Genomic DNA, 15369 nt, shown 5'->3' on the forward strand with positions numbered 1-15369 from the left:
ATATCATGGATCTGCATTTCTAAATGATTCAAGATTCAGTCCAATAATTATTAACATCATGTAAAGCTCCACTATATTATATGTGGTGAGAATACACCATGCAAAATAATTTGGGCAGAAAATGCGCAACTGCGCTTTGAATGACGCCTACCACGACTCTGCTACATGCTGTCCTTTTCTCACTGTTTTGCCAGCCAGATCCTAACAATAACCCCGTAAGTGGCAGGTAGGGGATTTTCATTCCCATTCTCCTCATGGGGAAACGGAGGCCCAGGGTGGTGAGGGGACTTCCCACGGTTGATGCAGGACCAGAGCCACCACACAAGCCAGTGCACGTTCCCCACCTCAGCGGGACACACTGTTCTTCTCATGCTCACTTGCAGCCATCGCTGCTTCTGTGCCGGGAGTTCTCGTTTTCGTTTGAATGTGTTTCTTCTCCTCTGCCCAGCTGAGGACACTCTTCGTGTTGGCAGGCAGTCTGCGCTCGGTCCTTTCACGCTGGCCAGTAAAAGCAGGAATTCTAAAAGGCAACAATTATTCCTCCTGGTTCCTTTGGACAGAGCCCTGTAAATAATTTATTTGGATTTGAGGGGCTAGAGCCTGAAAAACATATCGAACCTCTCAGTAATCAAGGCGAATTCTGTGTTTAAAACTTGAACACAATGGGAAAGAGAAAGGTTTCTTTGAAATCAGAGAAGATGTCAAGGGACCCGAGAACTCAGGCGTGAGGCTGGAGACGGACAGACGGCAGCAAGGAGTTTGTTTGTTTCTGGTTTGTTTTTTTAACGGCATGTAAGGGTCATCTGTGAGGTTTCCACATCCATATCCTTCACCATTGCAACTGGGATTTTGGAACAACTAGCTCTGGAGTTGGAAAACCCTGGGACAGGTCCGAGCTGGGGCACTTCCCAAGTCCCTCCTGCTGCACTCAATACCTGGGTTAAACAAAGAAAATTGTGTTTGCCCGGCTCCCCAGCTGAAGTCACAAGATTCTGAGTATCATGCAGCACTCTGGAATTCCTACAAAAACTCTTCAGAAGGGGTACGCTGCCCGCTACGCGGAAACGGCCGTGCATCGGACTTTTCAGATAAAAACGTTTAGTACAGAGTTGAAAAACCATGTGATGGTCATGGATTTTGTGAAGAGTAACTGGTTTCCCTCCCAGAGAAGAGCCAAAGTTTGCATCATCCGTATGTGTCAAGGCTTGAAGACGGCTGAGCAGACGGCCAGCAGATATGAGGTACGCTGAGCCTGGGTGGGCGCGGGGGACGCACGGGTGACTCAGAGAGAGTGGGACCTGCTGCTCTTCAGACAGACAGCCGGGTGTTTTCTCTGGTCTAATAAATTAATCACATCTGCATGTAGACTTTCCCAAGGGATTTGGAAAAGACTTTTTCATTTCTTAACTGATTTCAGTTTTTGAAATACGGGGGAAGGGGAAGCATATCAGATGAATGTAATTTACACAGGACTCATGTCTGCCTTTACAAACATTGAATGGTGCTCCAAAGACTACCAAGTTGGGTAATTTGTATCCACATGTAGAAACTGCAGTGTTTTTCTGTGAATTAAATATTCTTAGCTCTGTAAGTTCGCAATCATCTGTCTTTAAAAGCAAATTCCCATTTGTTTCCTGATGTGCTGTGCGGGAGAATGTGTGTGGCTCGCCTCGATCGAGCTAAAATAGAAGCATTCAAGTTAGGCCGGTAAGAACAGTCTTTTGGTTTTTGAGAGTGAGCTCCAATTTTTAAGCAGAGACAACTCTGTGAAAAAAAGAAGAACTTTGGAGATTTAAAATGTTTAAGTGAGATAAACACACTGCTCTGAAATATATTTGTATTCTGCAACTCGTATCAGCCGCAAGCAGTTATCTTTTCAGAAAGTAAACATGCATGAAATCCCATCAGCTCTTTATTGTACCTGGAATAAATTATGAACGACATTGTAATCGACTCCCATATAGCTCACTTACCCTTCTCTTTTGATAAATGTAACATGCACACTGCTAATGCTTTATGAAAAGGTAACCTTTCTGAATATTGATGCTGTTATTAGGAAAACCTTCCCACGAATGCCGGCAAATCGCCAGGTCTTTGTTCCCCAGGCTGGGCAGAAGGAAACCAGCACAATGTGGAAGGAACAGGTTTTGCAGGGTCCAAAGCTGGTTTTTCAGTTCCAGCCCTGGGAGTATGAATTTCCATGTTCACAGCAGAGATGTAAAGGCCTCAGAAATGATGGTGTTAATTAAATTCAGTAATAGTTGTTCATTACTTCATTGTCCAATCTACCAGAGCAAAAGGTGTGCAATTAGAATATAATTGAGAGAAATCAGAGATGTTATTATTCATAAGTAATTAATCGGATGGGGACAGAATTTTATCATTGTATAATTTTCACTGAGGTTATTTTCCAGTTCTCCAGAGAGAGAAAAACTTGTTGAAATATATTATCACACATTTTACAAAAGTGTTCATGGCTCCATTTAAAACCCTACGTAGCAAACAGCGGCTCTTGTGTCCCCGCTTTTTTCATGCATAAAACGTCATTTATTCCTATAGCCACACTGACGATGACAATGAGAAAAAGTGCATCTTCGAAGGAGATTATAAAAAACTTCAAATATACTGGCAGTCACAGCTACCTTTTTGTATGTGTGGCACAATCCCCTACTGCTATTTAGTGCCAACGATTGGGCCACCAAGGTTAAAATAATTGCCAGAAACCGCCACCCCCCTTCCCCAAGCAACCAATCCGATGGGCTGGTTGGGCCTCACTGTGTCCAGGACTCCAGAAGTGGCCCAGGCAGGGCACGCTTCCTCGGCTCACCGGCAGGCCAAGTCTGCCAACCACTGCATGGGTTCTGCCCCTCCTATCCCTCTTGACTTACAATAGCAAACATTTCATAATTTAAAATATTCCACATCCATTGAACCATGCTTCATATTGTTCCCACTAGAGCATGTCAGCACCATTAGATTAGGAAACCTAGAAAGAAGGAAACTTCTTGCTCAATTTCCCCAGCAGCACCGGAGAGCGAGCCCAGTTAGCAGCCTCTGGGTCTTGCTATTGGACTCAGCTCTGTGATTCTTTCTCTTCCATCAACCCCAAGGCCATCAGTTCCCCTGCCCTGGGCTCTGACCATAAAGTATCCAATGAGGTGACAAATGAGCAAGCTCACTGGGATGAACTCTCAGTGCACAAAGGTGCTGGATTAAAGAAACCGGTGGAGTCCCCAATAAAAGTGAATTTTGGAGATTTTGTTTCTGTAAAAACCTTATGGATTTCAAGTTCTTCCCACAAGGACCAGTAAATATGCTTGAGCTGAGTGTAAGTTTTATAGACTGGGATTTTTCTAAAACCATTGACTTAGTCCTGAGCTGTGTTAACGCTTGGAGAAGCCACCTCTCACCAGGGATAAGCAGTGACCTGGTGTAACTCTAGTCTGGGGAGGCTCCAGCCATACTCATACCCTTACTTAAACTGCCTTTTCATGTGAACAACGAGTGGAACCTGCCGTGCTGACAAGTAACTGGGCTTGGAAGCAGATGGCAGTGCGGATGCTGAAGATCCCTGGGTTCGTGTTTGCAAAGCCTCGATCCTTACTGGCTCTAAGATGCCCAAAACCGTTAGAAACACAGTGTGTTAAGGGGATGTCTCCCCCTGCACATGTTTTTGATAAACTTCAGACAGCAACATAGCCATAATTGGGCAATGAAATTGGCCGTGTTTGGGCTCTGCCTCCAGTCCACATCCTGAGCACGGACACATCCTGAGGCTCCCCACGTGGCTGAGCTCGGGCGGTTTCACCGACTTTTGGAAGGGAAGCCACGTGGAGTTCGGCGATGGGCTTGTGTCTCCCCGAGTTTGCATGCGACTAGGCATCTCCTAATTGATTGTCGAGACCTTTCTGATGACAGGCGCAGGCTGAGGGGCACGAGCTGGGGCTCGCCCATCTGTCTTCCGATAGGTGACAGTTTCTAACACATGTAATCATTAGAAGAGTCAGGAAAGGTTTTTGTGTTTGGAAATCACTATTTGGCCGTGCCTCTCAATGTTTTCAAAACCTCCATCATCATTTCCATCTCCACTTCCTGCTCATTTAATTTTATTAAAAGGGGATTTAGCCAGTAGTGCTCAGTTCTGGTGGGATATAAGAATCATGGTGAACTTTTAAAAAACTGTCTATGCCTGTGCCCCGGCCAAGGCTATTGTGACTCAGTGGGCCCAGAGCAGCCCAGAGGCAACAACAACGAACAACAAAGACACTTACCAAGTGACTACTTTCACCTCCCACTTCTCTCCTCCTCGTGTCCGTGCTTTCCTCCGCCTGTTCCAGCTGTTCTAAGGCCCTTGTCTGCTTGTTTCATCATCATCTCTGTTATTTCTGCACCTGTTTCTACTGACTGGTTTTCTTCCTGATTATGGGTCATATTTTCTTCTTTACATACCAAGTTGTTTTTAAATTGAATTTTGGATAGTGTGGATTTTACATTGTTGGGTGCTTGATTTTGTTGTTAAGTTACTTGAAAACAGCTTGATCCTTTTGAGGCTCATGTTTAAGACGTGTAGGGGCAGGTCTGAATATCCCTGGGGATGTTTGGTAATGCCTGGAGACAGTGTGATTGTGACAACTTGGGAAAAGATGCTGTCGGCATCTAGCAGGTAGAGGCCAGAGATGCTGCTAATCTCCTACAATGCACGGGACAGTGCCGCAAGCCCCAACAAAGAATTGTCTAGCCCAAAATGTGCGTGGTGTTGAGGCTGAGAAACCCTGATGTAGGGCTAATTTAGCACACTATTAAGACATGGGCCTTCTGAGGACTCTACCTGATGTCTCAGGTGTGACAAGATCTTTGCACTCAGGCTGGTGAGAACGTGAACTGCTTCCAGCTCTGTGTGAGGTCCTGGAATTGTCAGACCTACCACTTTCTGGTGGTTCTTTTCTTGGTTTCAGGTAGTTTTCTCCCAAGCAGGTGCAGATTAGTATTCAGCCAAAGGCTTGAGGGGTCCCCTGCAGGTTACTGGAACATTCTTTCCTTGCAGTTCCCCATTCTTCACAAATTCCAGCTGCGGTGGCCTCTCTGAATTCTGCATCTGCCCCCTCTGCCCAATGAGACCCCAGGCTCTGTCAAGTTTCCCCTCCCTGAGCTGTGACCTGGACACCGCCTCCAGGTGGGGACAATGGTCGGGCTCACCTCTCTCATTCCCCCCTCTCAGGGGTCGCGGTTCTGCGTTCCCGCACTGCTGCTGTGCACTGTCTGGAGGCTGTTTCAGAGCTCGTGTCTGGTTACTCCATCGTGGCTGGACGTAGGCCTCCTGGGGGGGGTTTTGATGTCCCCCCAGGGTTGAAACACTCCGCTCTGGGCTTTGATGAACGTTTTCAAGTGGCTGGAGTGCACCCATAGGTCTTGTAAAATAAAAGCCCTAAAGTTTTAAGTGTTTGGGCTTTGGGATAACTTGATTCTGGGAATAAAGAGGTCACTGAAACCAAACACAAGGCAAGACAAACATTCCCTTTCTTCTCCCAGTTATCAAAAGGTGCAAAACCATTTTACCTCTTTCTAACCAAGCTGAAGAGCTGTAGCCAGATCAAAGCCTTTGGAGTCTCACTTTTCCTCCCGAAGTCCTGGGCTGGGAACGAAATTTTGCTGGGAGGGTCCAGCTGCAGTGAAGGCGCCAGACCTGCAGGCCGAGGAGGGCTGAGAAAAGGCTGTTTCACGAAAGACGACAAATATTTCAATTAGCTCCGCACTCCGTGCACAGGCTGGGAGCCCCTGCCTCGTCCCCGGGGCCTTGCCTGCTCTCTGGGTGTGAGCTTGGTGCCTCTCCTGGAAGCCTCAGCAGCTCAGCCTCGGGTGGCCATGGCCAGTGGCCTCCAAACGCAGGGAGGGGAAGCCCAAGAAGTGCAGGGGAAATGGGACGGTCGTACCTGAGTCCCAATGCCGCCCACTCGCCGTATTCTTCCAGCCCCTCCCTGCCCCTGCCATCGGGAGGCTGGCCGTCAGAGGCAGGGTCCTGCAGAGGTGTGACAGGTCAGAGGCCTGAAATCAGTTTCGCTGCATCAGGAGGCACCTCTGGCGATTGAGGTTCCCAGTCTAACTGCACGGTGCAATTTTATTGCAGGCGAAGCGCGAGCTGACCCAGGGCATTGCAGCCAAGGCTCGCGAGATCTATCCGACATCATTTTGGCCCATTTCCACAGGGGAATTGGGCACTGGCCGGGAGTCTATGTCTGTATTTCAGCAAAAGCAGGGGAGGGGGCGGCAGATGAAAGGTGGTTAAGAGTGGAGGCCCTGGATTGAGACTCTCTGGGTTCTTGCTAGCTGAGTGACCTTGGCAATTTTCTTGTCCTCTTTGAGCCTAGTTTCCTCATCTGTGTCCCAGAAAACTAGGATAAGATCTACCTGACACAGTTGCTGGGGGGATTAAAAGAGAGAATGTCTGTAAAGGGCTGAGTCTTGGGGCTGGCCTGGAGGCAGCACCCCACGAAAGTGCGTTGTCGTGTTGTCAAGTTCCAACATGCCTCGTCCTGCCGTCTCCAACCCTGCACAGAGCTGTGGCACAAAGACGTGGCCCGGGGCCCGGGCGAATGATAACCAGAGCTTCATGGGTGCTGCTCCCTTGCGAGCAGCCTTGTTTAAATTGGGGTGAAGCCCTCCCCTTCACTCCTTCCCCACACTGAAACGTCGGGTGACGGGGACTCATGACTTTCCATACTCTCTGCTTACGGTAATCCCCATATGCCCAGCAATTCAGAGACCAGTCATTAAACTGGCCAGAAGCTGAGTGCAGCTCCCACTCAGAGCCCACCCCCCCGGAACCGCCGCAAAAGGTAACAATGAACAGAAGCCCCTGAAAAGGCCGAACCAAAACCAACCGAACCCCGCCGGAACCAACCAAGGGTAAGGCAAAAAACAACAAACGGGCAACTTTGCCGGAAAAAGGAAACCCCCCGGAAAAACCGCAAGGAACCAAAAAGGGCCTCAACAACCCAAGGAAGGTGCCGGGCCCCAACCCCTAACAAAACTTAAAAACCCTGGGAAAAACTTCCAAAAAACCAAAACCCCGGGCCCCGGGAAAAGAAGGCCCCAAAAAGCCAAAGTTTTAAAAAGAAAAACCGCCGAATCCAAATCAAAACCAAAAAGTCCAAAACAAAAATTTCCAAACGCAAGAAACCAAAAAAAAAAAAAAAAAAAACCAAGGGGGGGCCCCCGGGGTGAAAAAACCGGGGGGGGAAAAGAACGGGAACCGGGCAAAAGGCAAGCAAAAAACGGAAGGGCAAACCCAAGAACCCCGGGGGCAAAGCCGGCCGCCAGGGGGGGGGGGGGGGGGGACCAGAACAAAGGAGGCTGGCGCGGCCGGTCCTGAATCGCCTCGTTGATGCTGGCCACAGCTGTGTGAGACACATGAGCCCTGTTCTTCTGCAGAGAAAATTCTGTGAGGCCCAGAGAGACAGTGTGGGCTGCACAGTGGCACAGTTGGGAGCGGCGGGAGGAGGACCTCACCCTCTCACCCTTGCTATGTTACTCTGAGGTCGTGCTTCTCGTGGCGCTGGGGCAGGGCACATCTGACAGCGGCAGCTGGAACCAGGGGATTCGGAGTTAACTGCAGGGCAGGTCAGCCGTGCCCCTCGGACTCTGCCTCTCTCCTGCTCCCCACACCCCTCCTGCCCGCAGCTCTCTCCTCCGCACCCTCGCGGTGCTGAGACCCCACGTGTGCCCTCCCCACCCTCTGTGTTTGCTGTCCCAGCTCTTCTTCCTCCTCTAGTGGTGCAGATGGATTGAAAAGGAAACACTTGCACTGGTTTGTTTAAAAAATATGTATTAAAGACCTCCTCTGTGCCAGGAACTGTGCTAGGTGCTGGGGACACAGAGGTCAAAAAGGCTTGTTGTCTGACGGAGAATGCAGCCGTTCCACGAGGGCCAGGCAGGGTGTCCACACGGGGCTGCGGACCAGAGAACGCGGAAGGCCTGCACAGAGAAGGAGACACCTGGGCGCGTTCTTCGTGGACTACCAGGAGTTTGCGGGCCTGCGGGGGAGAGAGTTTGCGCAAAGAACTGGGACAGAGAAGACGTTTCCTGCGTAAGAAATGGCAATTTCTGGAGAGTGGCACAGGAAGGAAGGATCTGAACAGGACCCGGTAGTCTCTCTGCGCGGAGGAGACAGGTTGCAGCTAGAATCTTGCAGGGCGCAGCCGCTAACGGGAGGCAGCCAGGCAGAGAGAGACTCCCCGGAGTTCGCGCCAGGTCTCCCTGAGGCCGGCTGAAAGTTCATCTGTGCCATACAGGGTGACGCTGTGAGGCCAGGCGAAGGGCAACCTCAGGGAAAGACAGTTACTGGGCAGCTGTAAGAGGAGCAGTTCTCACAACTCTCTCCGGGCCACAGGTGGTTGAGTTCCTGCCCCACCGTCTGGGACGTGGAGACCTCGCCGAATCCCGCGACGATTCCGTGCAGCCCCTGGCAGGGTCCTGCCTCGGAGGTGTGGCCGAGCGAGCCTCAGCATGACGCCTGCTCTGGATCTGTCCGTGATAATTCTAAAACCAACTGTTGAAAGATTGAAACCAGTCCTCGAGTAGTTTAACTGGCTATCGCACTATATTTTAAATTTTTGTGTCTGTGGAGAAGAGAAAATAAAAGGAGCCCTTGGGTTAGAAGGCGCACAGGCTGGAGCCTCTGTCCAGGAGCCGTGGGGAAGGGTGCACGTGAGCCCGCTGGGTGCCGCCCTGGCACCAGCTCAGCCTGCAGCAGACATGTGCGGGATGCGTTAGCAATGAAGAAACGGATGAATGAATGAAGAACCAAAGTGCAGGAAGCGTGTTTTAGGTGAAAACCTAAAGGCCAGGGTGAATGATGGGTGATCTAAGAGACCTTCTGATTCAAAACTCACGTTAGGCTGCTTTATGGATCCACTGATTGTTCCGTGATGGACGGATGGACGGACAGACGGGTGGACAGATGTCAGCTCTAGTTTGCTCAAGTGAAGCCACAAGGTGGAGGTCACTTGTTTTATTATTCTTGTCATTAATCACATTCCAAGTAGTGAAATTGTTTAATTTCCTCTCTGAGTCTAATTTATATCCTTTCTCCTTCAAGAGAGGATTTTAAGACAACTCCAAAAATGAGTATCTTGGAAAAAACCTGGGATTTAGGAATAACAATGTGTTAGAGAAACAACTAGGTCTGAAGGAAAATGGGAGAAGTATTTTCTCAAAGTAGACAGCAAATTGCTGGCTACTCTGTGGCTAAGGCAAGAAGCCACTTCCAGCAAAGCGGCCTGCAGCCGGGGCGAGTGCACTGGTGCCCAAGGGACTCAGCTGCGTCAGGGCTCAGGTGCCTCTGATTCAGCCCTCTATCTACAGAAAGTTCAAGAACGTGTGATTTTAGGTGCAGGTGTGTTCAACTCCTCACGGATGCGCTCTAGACACTGCTGGCTTCTCAGTGCTGTTCTCGGGGTTGGCTGCCAGGAATTGCTCTGCAGGCTCCGAGGCAGCCTGTCTGTGGTGGTGGCCTTGGTCAGGTGTGTGACAGGGATTGGAAACTCGTTGATGGATGTGCCCAGGAGGGGCCCAGCAGTGTCCAGGAGAGGCGCCGTGCACGAGTCCTCACTGCCGATTGGGAGGAGGGATGCTTTGCAGAAACACGAAGACTCTCCATGAAATAGTTCCACGGTAATGGAGCTTTCTCAGGTTTGACAATACCATTTGCAAAATGAAAATCTGGATCCCTTTTTCTAAAAACCAGGACAAATTGTCACTAATGGTAGTAAAATATAAATCTTTCTCATTTTTTCCATGGTCTTTCTCTTGATTTTTCATGTTGTTTTTAATCTGCTATTTAATGTTGGTTTAAGTAAAGAAAAATTGAAACATTTAAATTATCATGAATTTTACTATTTATATCATGCAGTGTCAGTTTTAACACAAATGTAAATGCACCTAAGTCATATGTAGACTCACCAAAATGATGCAGTTTGTGTTTTCTAGCTCATATATGCATATGTGCATTTCATTTAATCCAGAATAATGAAAGTGCTGCAAAAACCAACTTGGCCATTTTTATTTCATTCCCTGACACAGTCACATTTTACCAACGCTCTGCGTTTGGCTCACTTGCGAGTGAGGAAGGGTGGGAGGGTTGCCCGTCTCCCGTCTGTGCCATTGCTTCTGTGCAAGTGGCCGGCTCATGCAGGGCAGTCATGTGAGCAAGAGAGGGTCTGACGGGTGGCTTGGTTGGTGTTTCTCAGAATGCCACCGCAACTCCAGGGGGAAGCGTGGCCTTAGGGCTGTCACTGTCCTGCTCACTCGAGCTCAGATGTGACACACTCACCTGGTGTTCCCCGCGAGTCTCGCTGAGCTCCCCCATGCCGTGGGTTCACCCAGAGTCTGTGAGTGAAGGACGCCCCGTGTCACCAGGGCGGCAAGCAGGTCAGCGAACACACGCAGCGCACGTCCATGCCCTGCCCACGGGCATGTTTCATCATCCCGTCAACTTCACTTACAAGACACGCTTGCAGATAAAAGCATGAAAAGTTTCAAAATGGTGATACCGAAAGCACAGGCCCACAAAAGAAAAAACACTGACGTTGGACTTCATCAAAAGTAAGAGCTTGTGTGCATCAAAGGACACTGTTCACAGAGCGAAAGAGCAACACACGTGCCACAGAGTGAGCCTTGAGGACATTGTGCCGAGTGCAAGTGCCAACAGAGAAGGACAAATAGTGCCGACTCCACTCACATGAAGAATCTGGAATTGTCAGATTCCCAGAAATGGGGAGTGAAATAGAAGCTCCCAGGGGCTGGGAGGAGGGGAGAATGTGGAATTGTTGAATGGGTGCAGAGTTTCCGTGTGGGACGGTGAAAAAGTCCTGGGGACAGATAGTGGTGATGGTTGTACCACACTGTGAATGCACTTCGTTGTACACTTGGAAACGGTGAATTTTATGTTATGTGTATCCAGCACAATAAAAAAAAAAGCTGTTCACGAAGGTGATGTTACACCAAGCTCACGGCCCTCGCGAATGCAGGTTCTGTGCAAGGCCCAGGTCGCACGCCCGTGAAGCTGGCCCTGGCTGCCTCGTGTTTGCGGAATACGAAGCGTGAACACCCAAGGCACGTCTCGGGTGCAGCTTCTTCCCTTAGGTGGTAAGATCCCTGAGGTCAGCATGCATGTCTTATTTCCCATACTAATTGTGTTTGTCAAATTGAAACTCTAAATCGGACCTTACTCATGATGTATTTTTTTAAACCAGCCTTATTAAGGCATAATTTACATACATTAATATTCATACATTTTCCAAGTGTACAGTTCGTTTTGTTTTGACAGATGTGTACAGTTGTACGACTAGCACCGAATCGTGAGGTAGGACATTCCCATCAACCCAAAAAGTTCCCCGTGCTCTTTGCACTCAACGCTCTTACCTAGCCTGGCACCCGGCAGCCACCCATCTACTGCCTGCCACTGTCGTGTCACCTTCTCTGGAATGTCCTGTAACTGAAATCCTGCAGTCTGTAATGCTTTGTGACCATGATAAGTTCCGGTTACGACTGTTAGCATCTTAATTAAAGAGATGATGTTCTGTTGAGGCTGCACAGGGGCGAGGGCCTGGGCCCTGATCAGGGCATTTGGACTTTGATCCTGACTCTGCCCTTATTAACGCTGAGACTTTGTGTGGACTTTCCTGCTCCGGCATCAGCTGCCTCATGTATGAAATGGAGTTCACAATAGTCCCTTCCTCGTGGGCTGTTGTGGGGATCGAATGAGCTCACACATGGGAAACACTTAGGGAGGCCCATGGTAAGAGCCCAGTAATGCTTAGTTGTTGATCACACTGTTATTGATGGTATTATTAACAATGATACTGAGAATAACACTTCCTTGCCTTTAGAGTGGGATTTGAGTAGTACCTTTCTCCTGGCATTGCCATGGAGATTGCACAATGCCTGCGAAGCATTTAGAGCAGGGCCTGGCCCTCGGTGAGAGCTCCACGGTGTAGCTGTTACGACTGTCCTGGTAGAAAGCCTTTCAGGACCGAATCTTGCTCTTTCCATAAGTAGAAGTTATCACTTCCCTTAATTCTGAGGAGGTGTGAAAGTCAGTTGTAAGAAGGACTCCTTTTGCATTGCTTCCTGTCAGTCTGGGTGAAAAAAAAAAAAAATCACAGAAAGCAACCACCAGTGTAAATTGTACAAAATATTCAGGCCCTTTCCCCACAGGCCAGGGGAGGAGTGTCATGTAAACAGGTAAACTGATGTCTGTGTTCTTGCTTTGTTGTTGTTGTTGTTTTGTTTTGTTTTTGTCTCTGTTGCTTTGAAAGAAGAAAAACAATAGCAAATGAGTTAAAAGTTACAGGGTCACGGGGGCTGTTGAATTCTCAGACCTTTCCCCAGTGTTCCAAAGTCAGGGCAACTTTAGTGTGTTTGATGTTGAAGTGTTTCAAAATGTCCAGGACTCTATGGTAAACAATTACTGGGGAAAGAAGTTTCCACATGGAACAAGAAATGGGTTCGGTTTCTAGAATCATCGGCTCACATTTGGAAGTAGAAGAATACCTTGTTCTATGACACTTCACTGTGTTGTGCTTTACAGACAATTGCGCTTTCTACAAATTGAAGATTTGTGGCAACCCTGCGTCCTCAAGTCTGTTGGTGCTGTTTTTCCAACAGCATGTGCTCACTTTGTGTCTCTGAGTCATGTTTTGGCAATTCTCACAATATTTCAAACATTTTCATTATTATATCAGTTATGATCTGTGATGAGTGATCTTTGATGTTAGTATTATAATTAATTGCTTCAAAGCACCATACACCATGCCCATGGGAGACAGTGAACTTAGTGGATAAATGCTGTATGTGTTCTGACTGCTCTACCAACTGGCCATTCCTCATCTCTCTCCCTCTCCTTGGGCCTCCCTATTTCCTGAGACACAACAATATTAAAATTGGGCCAATTGGTAATCCTACAATGACCTCCAAGCGTACAAGTAAAAGGAAGAGTCACACATTTCTCACTTTAAGTCAGTAGCTATAAATAATTAAGCTGGGAAACGATTAGTTTAGAAATCAGTGGCAAGGGCATGTCAAAAAGCCAGACAGGTCAAAAACTGGCCTCTTGCACCAAACAGCCAAATTATGAAGGCACAGGGAAAGTTCTTGAAGGAAATTATAAGTGTTATTCCAGTGAACACGAGAATAATAAGAAAGTGAAAAAGGCTTATTGCTGATCTGGAGAAAGTTTTAGTGGATAGATCAAACTAGCCACAGCATTCCCTTAAGCCAAAGCCTAATTCACAGCAGGGAAGTTAGGACTCTCTTCAAGTCTATGAGGGCCGAGAGAGGCGAGGAAGCTGTGGAAGAAAAGTTTGAAACTAGCAGAAGTTGGTTCATGAGGTTTAAGGAAGGAAGCTGTTTCCATAACATAAAAGTGCAAGGTGAAACCACAAGTGCTGATATAGAAGCTGCAGCAAGTTATCCAGAAGATCTCACTAAGAGATTTGATGAAGATGGCTACACTAAACAGCAAGCGTTCAATGTAGACAAAACAGCCTCTGTTGGAAAAACATACCACCTAGGACTTTCATAGCTAGAGAAGAGAAGTCAGTGCCTGGCTTCAAAGCTTCAAAGGACAGGCTAACTCTCTTGTTAGGAGCTAATGCAGCTGGTGACTTGAAGTTGAAGCCAATTTTCATTTACCATTCCAAACATCTTAGGGACTGTAAGAACTATGCTAAATCTACTCTGCCTGTGCTCTATAAATGGAACAACAAAGTCTGGATGACAGCTCATCTATTTACAGCATGGCTTACTAAATATTTTAAGCCTACTGTTGAGACCTCCTGCTTAGAAAATAAGATTCCTTTCAAAATATTACTGCTCAATGACAAGGCACCTGGTCACCCAAGAGCTTGGATGGAGATGTACAAGGAGAGTAATGTCTTTTGCACGCCTGTCAACACAACATCCATTCTGCAACCCATGGATCAAGGAGTAATCTCAACTTTCAAGTCTTATTATTTAAGAAATACTTTTCATAATACCCGCCTTAGATAGTGATCTCTCTGATGGATCTGAATAAAGTAAACTGAAAACAGTCTGGAAACGATTTAGCATTCTAGATGCCATTAAGAACATTCATGATTCATGGGAGGTCAAAACATCAACAGGAATTTGGAGGAAGTTGGAATCAACCCTCATGGATGACTTGGAAGAGTCCAAGAATTCAGAGGAGGAAGGAACTGCAGATGTGGTGGAAATAGCAAGAGAACTAGAATTAGACGTGCAGCCTAAACATGTGACGGGATTTCCGCGATCTCTGGTAAAACTTGAACAGATGATGAGTTGCTTATTATGGATGAGCAAAGAAAGTAGTTTCTTAAGATAGAATCTACTCCTGGTGAAGAAGCTTGAACACTGTAGACATGACAACAAAGGAGTTAGAATATTACATACACTTAATTGATCAAATAGCAACAGGGTTTGAAAGGATTGACTCCAATTTTGGAAATTCTACTGCAGGTAAAATGCTATCAAACATCACGTGGTACAGAGAAATCTTTCATGAAAGGAAATGTCAATGCAGCGAACTTCACTGTTGTCTTATTTTAAGCTATTGCCACAGCCACTCCAACCTTCAGCAACCACCACCCTGATCAGTCAGCAGCCACCAACATCGAGCAAGACCCTCCACCAACAAAAATATAGCAATTGGCTGAATGCTCAGATGATTGGTAGCATTTTTTTTTTTAGCCACAGGTGTTTTTAAATTAAGGTATATACATTTTTTGACATAATGCTATTGCATACTTAATAGACTGCAGTATAGTGCAAACATAACATTTATACACACCAAGAAACCAAAAAAAAAAAATCATGTTATTTGCTTTATTGTGATATTTACTTTATTATTGCTCTGGTCTGGAACCAAACCCGCAGTATCTCCAAAGTAAGCCTGTAAGGAGAAAATGTTGCCAGTGATAGGAAACATAATAGAACATGCTTAAGGAATACTTAAGGAATCAGGGGAAATCTACCTCTTTGATATACAAAATAGTTCAGCTAAATTTGACTTTATAACAGGCTAATTAACATGCCTATATTTTGGAGTCATTCTACCCCCATGGCTGATGTTTCCGTAGAAATCTCCTGCCAGGTGCTTCCTCCTTGCTGCTCTCGTTTATACCTGCAAACAGACGGGGAGCTTTAGTCATGGTGGGAAAGTGAAGAGTGAACTCCCCGCAGACCACTTCTCACTAGACAGCCAGGAGAAGCTGTCTTCCTCCACGTGTCTCCCAAGAGGGAATGATGGGAATAATAATCCTCTCCACATCCCGATGCATCTCATTTTCAAGTCAGAACCCCACCAGACACCAGCCT

At 47.2% G+C, this 15369-nt stretch overlaps 1 protein-coding gene across 1 annotated transcript in view; it reads left to right on the forward strand.

Moving 5' to 3' along the window:
- The first annotated feature begins 980 nt into the window (after positions 1-980).
- The window catches only part of LOC105819163 (chromosome unknown open reading frame, human C10orf90), a 209961-nt gene continuing 195572 nt past the window's right edge, over positions 981-15369 (forward strand). The window contains exon 1 of the mRNA XM_012655349.1: positions 981-1241. Within this exon, the coding sequence (XP_012510803.1) occupies positions 1002-1241 (240 nt within the window). The 5' untranslated portion in view covers positions 981-1001. The remainder of the gene's footprint in view (positions 1242-15369) is intronic.

The sequence above is a fragment of the Propithecus coquereli genome, unplaced genomic scaffold (assembly GCF_000956105.1).
Source record: "Propithecus coquereli isolate 6110/MARCELLA unplaced genomic scaffold, Pcoq_1.0 Scaffold473, whole genome shotgun sequence".
NCBI classification, from domain to species: Eukaryota; Metazoa; Chordata; class Mammalia; order Primates; family Indriidae; genus Propithecus; species Propithecus coquereli.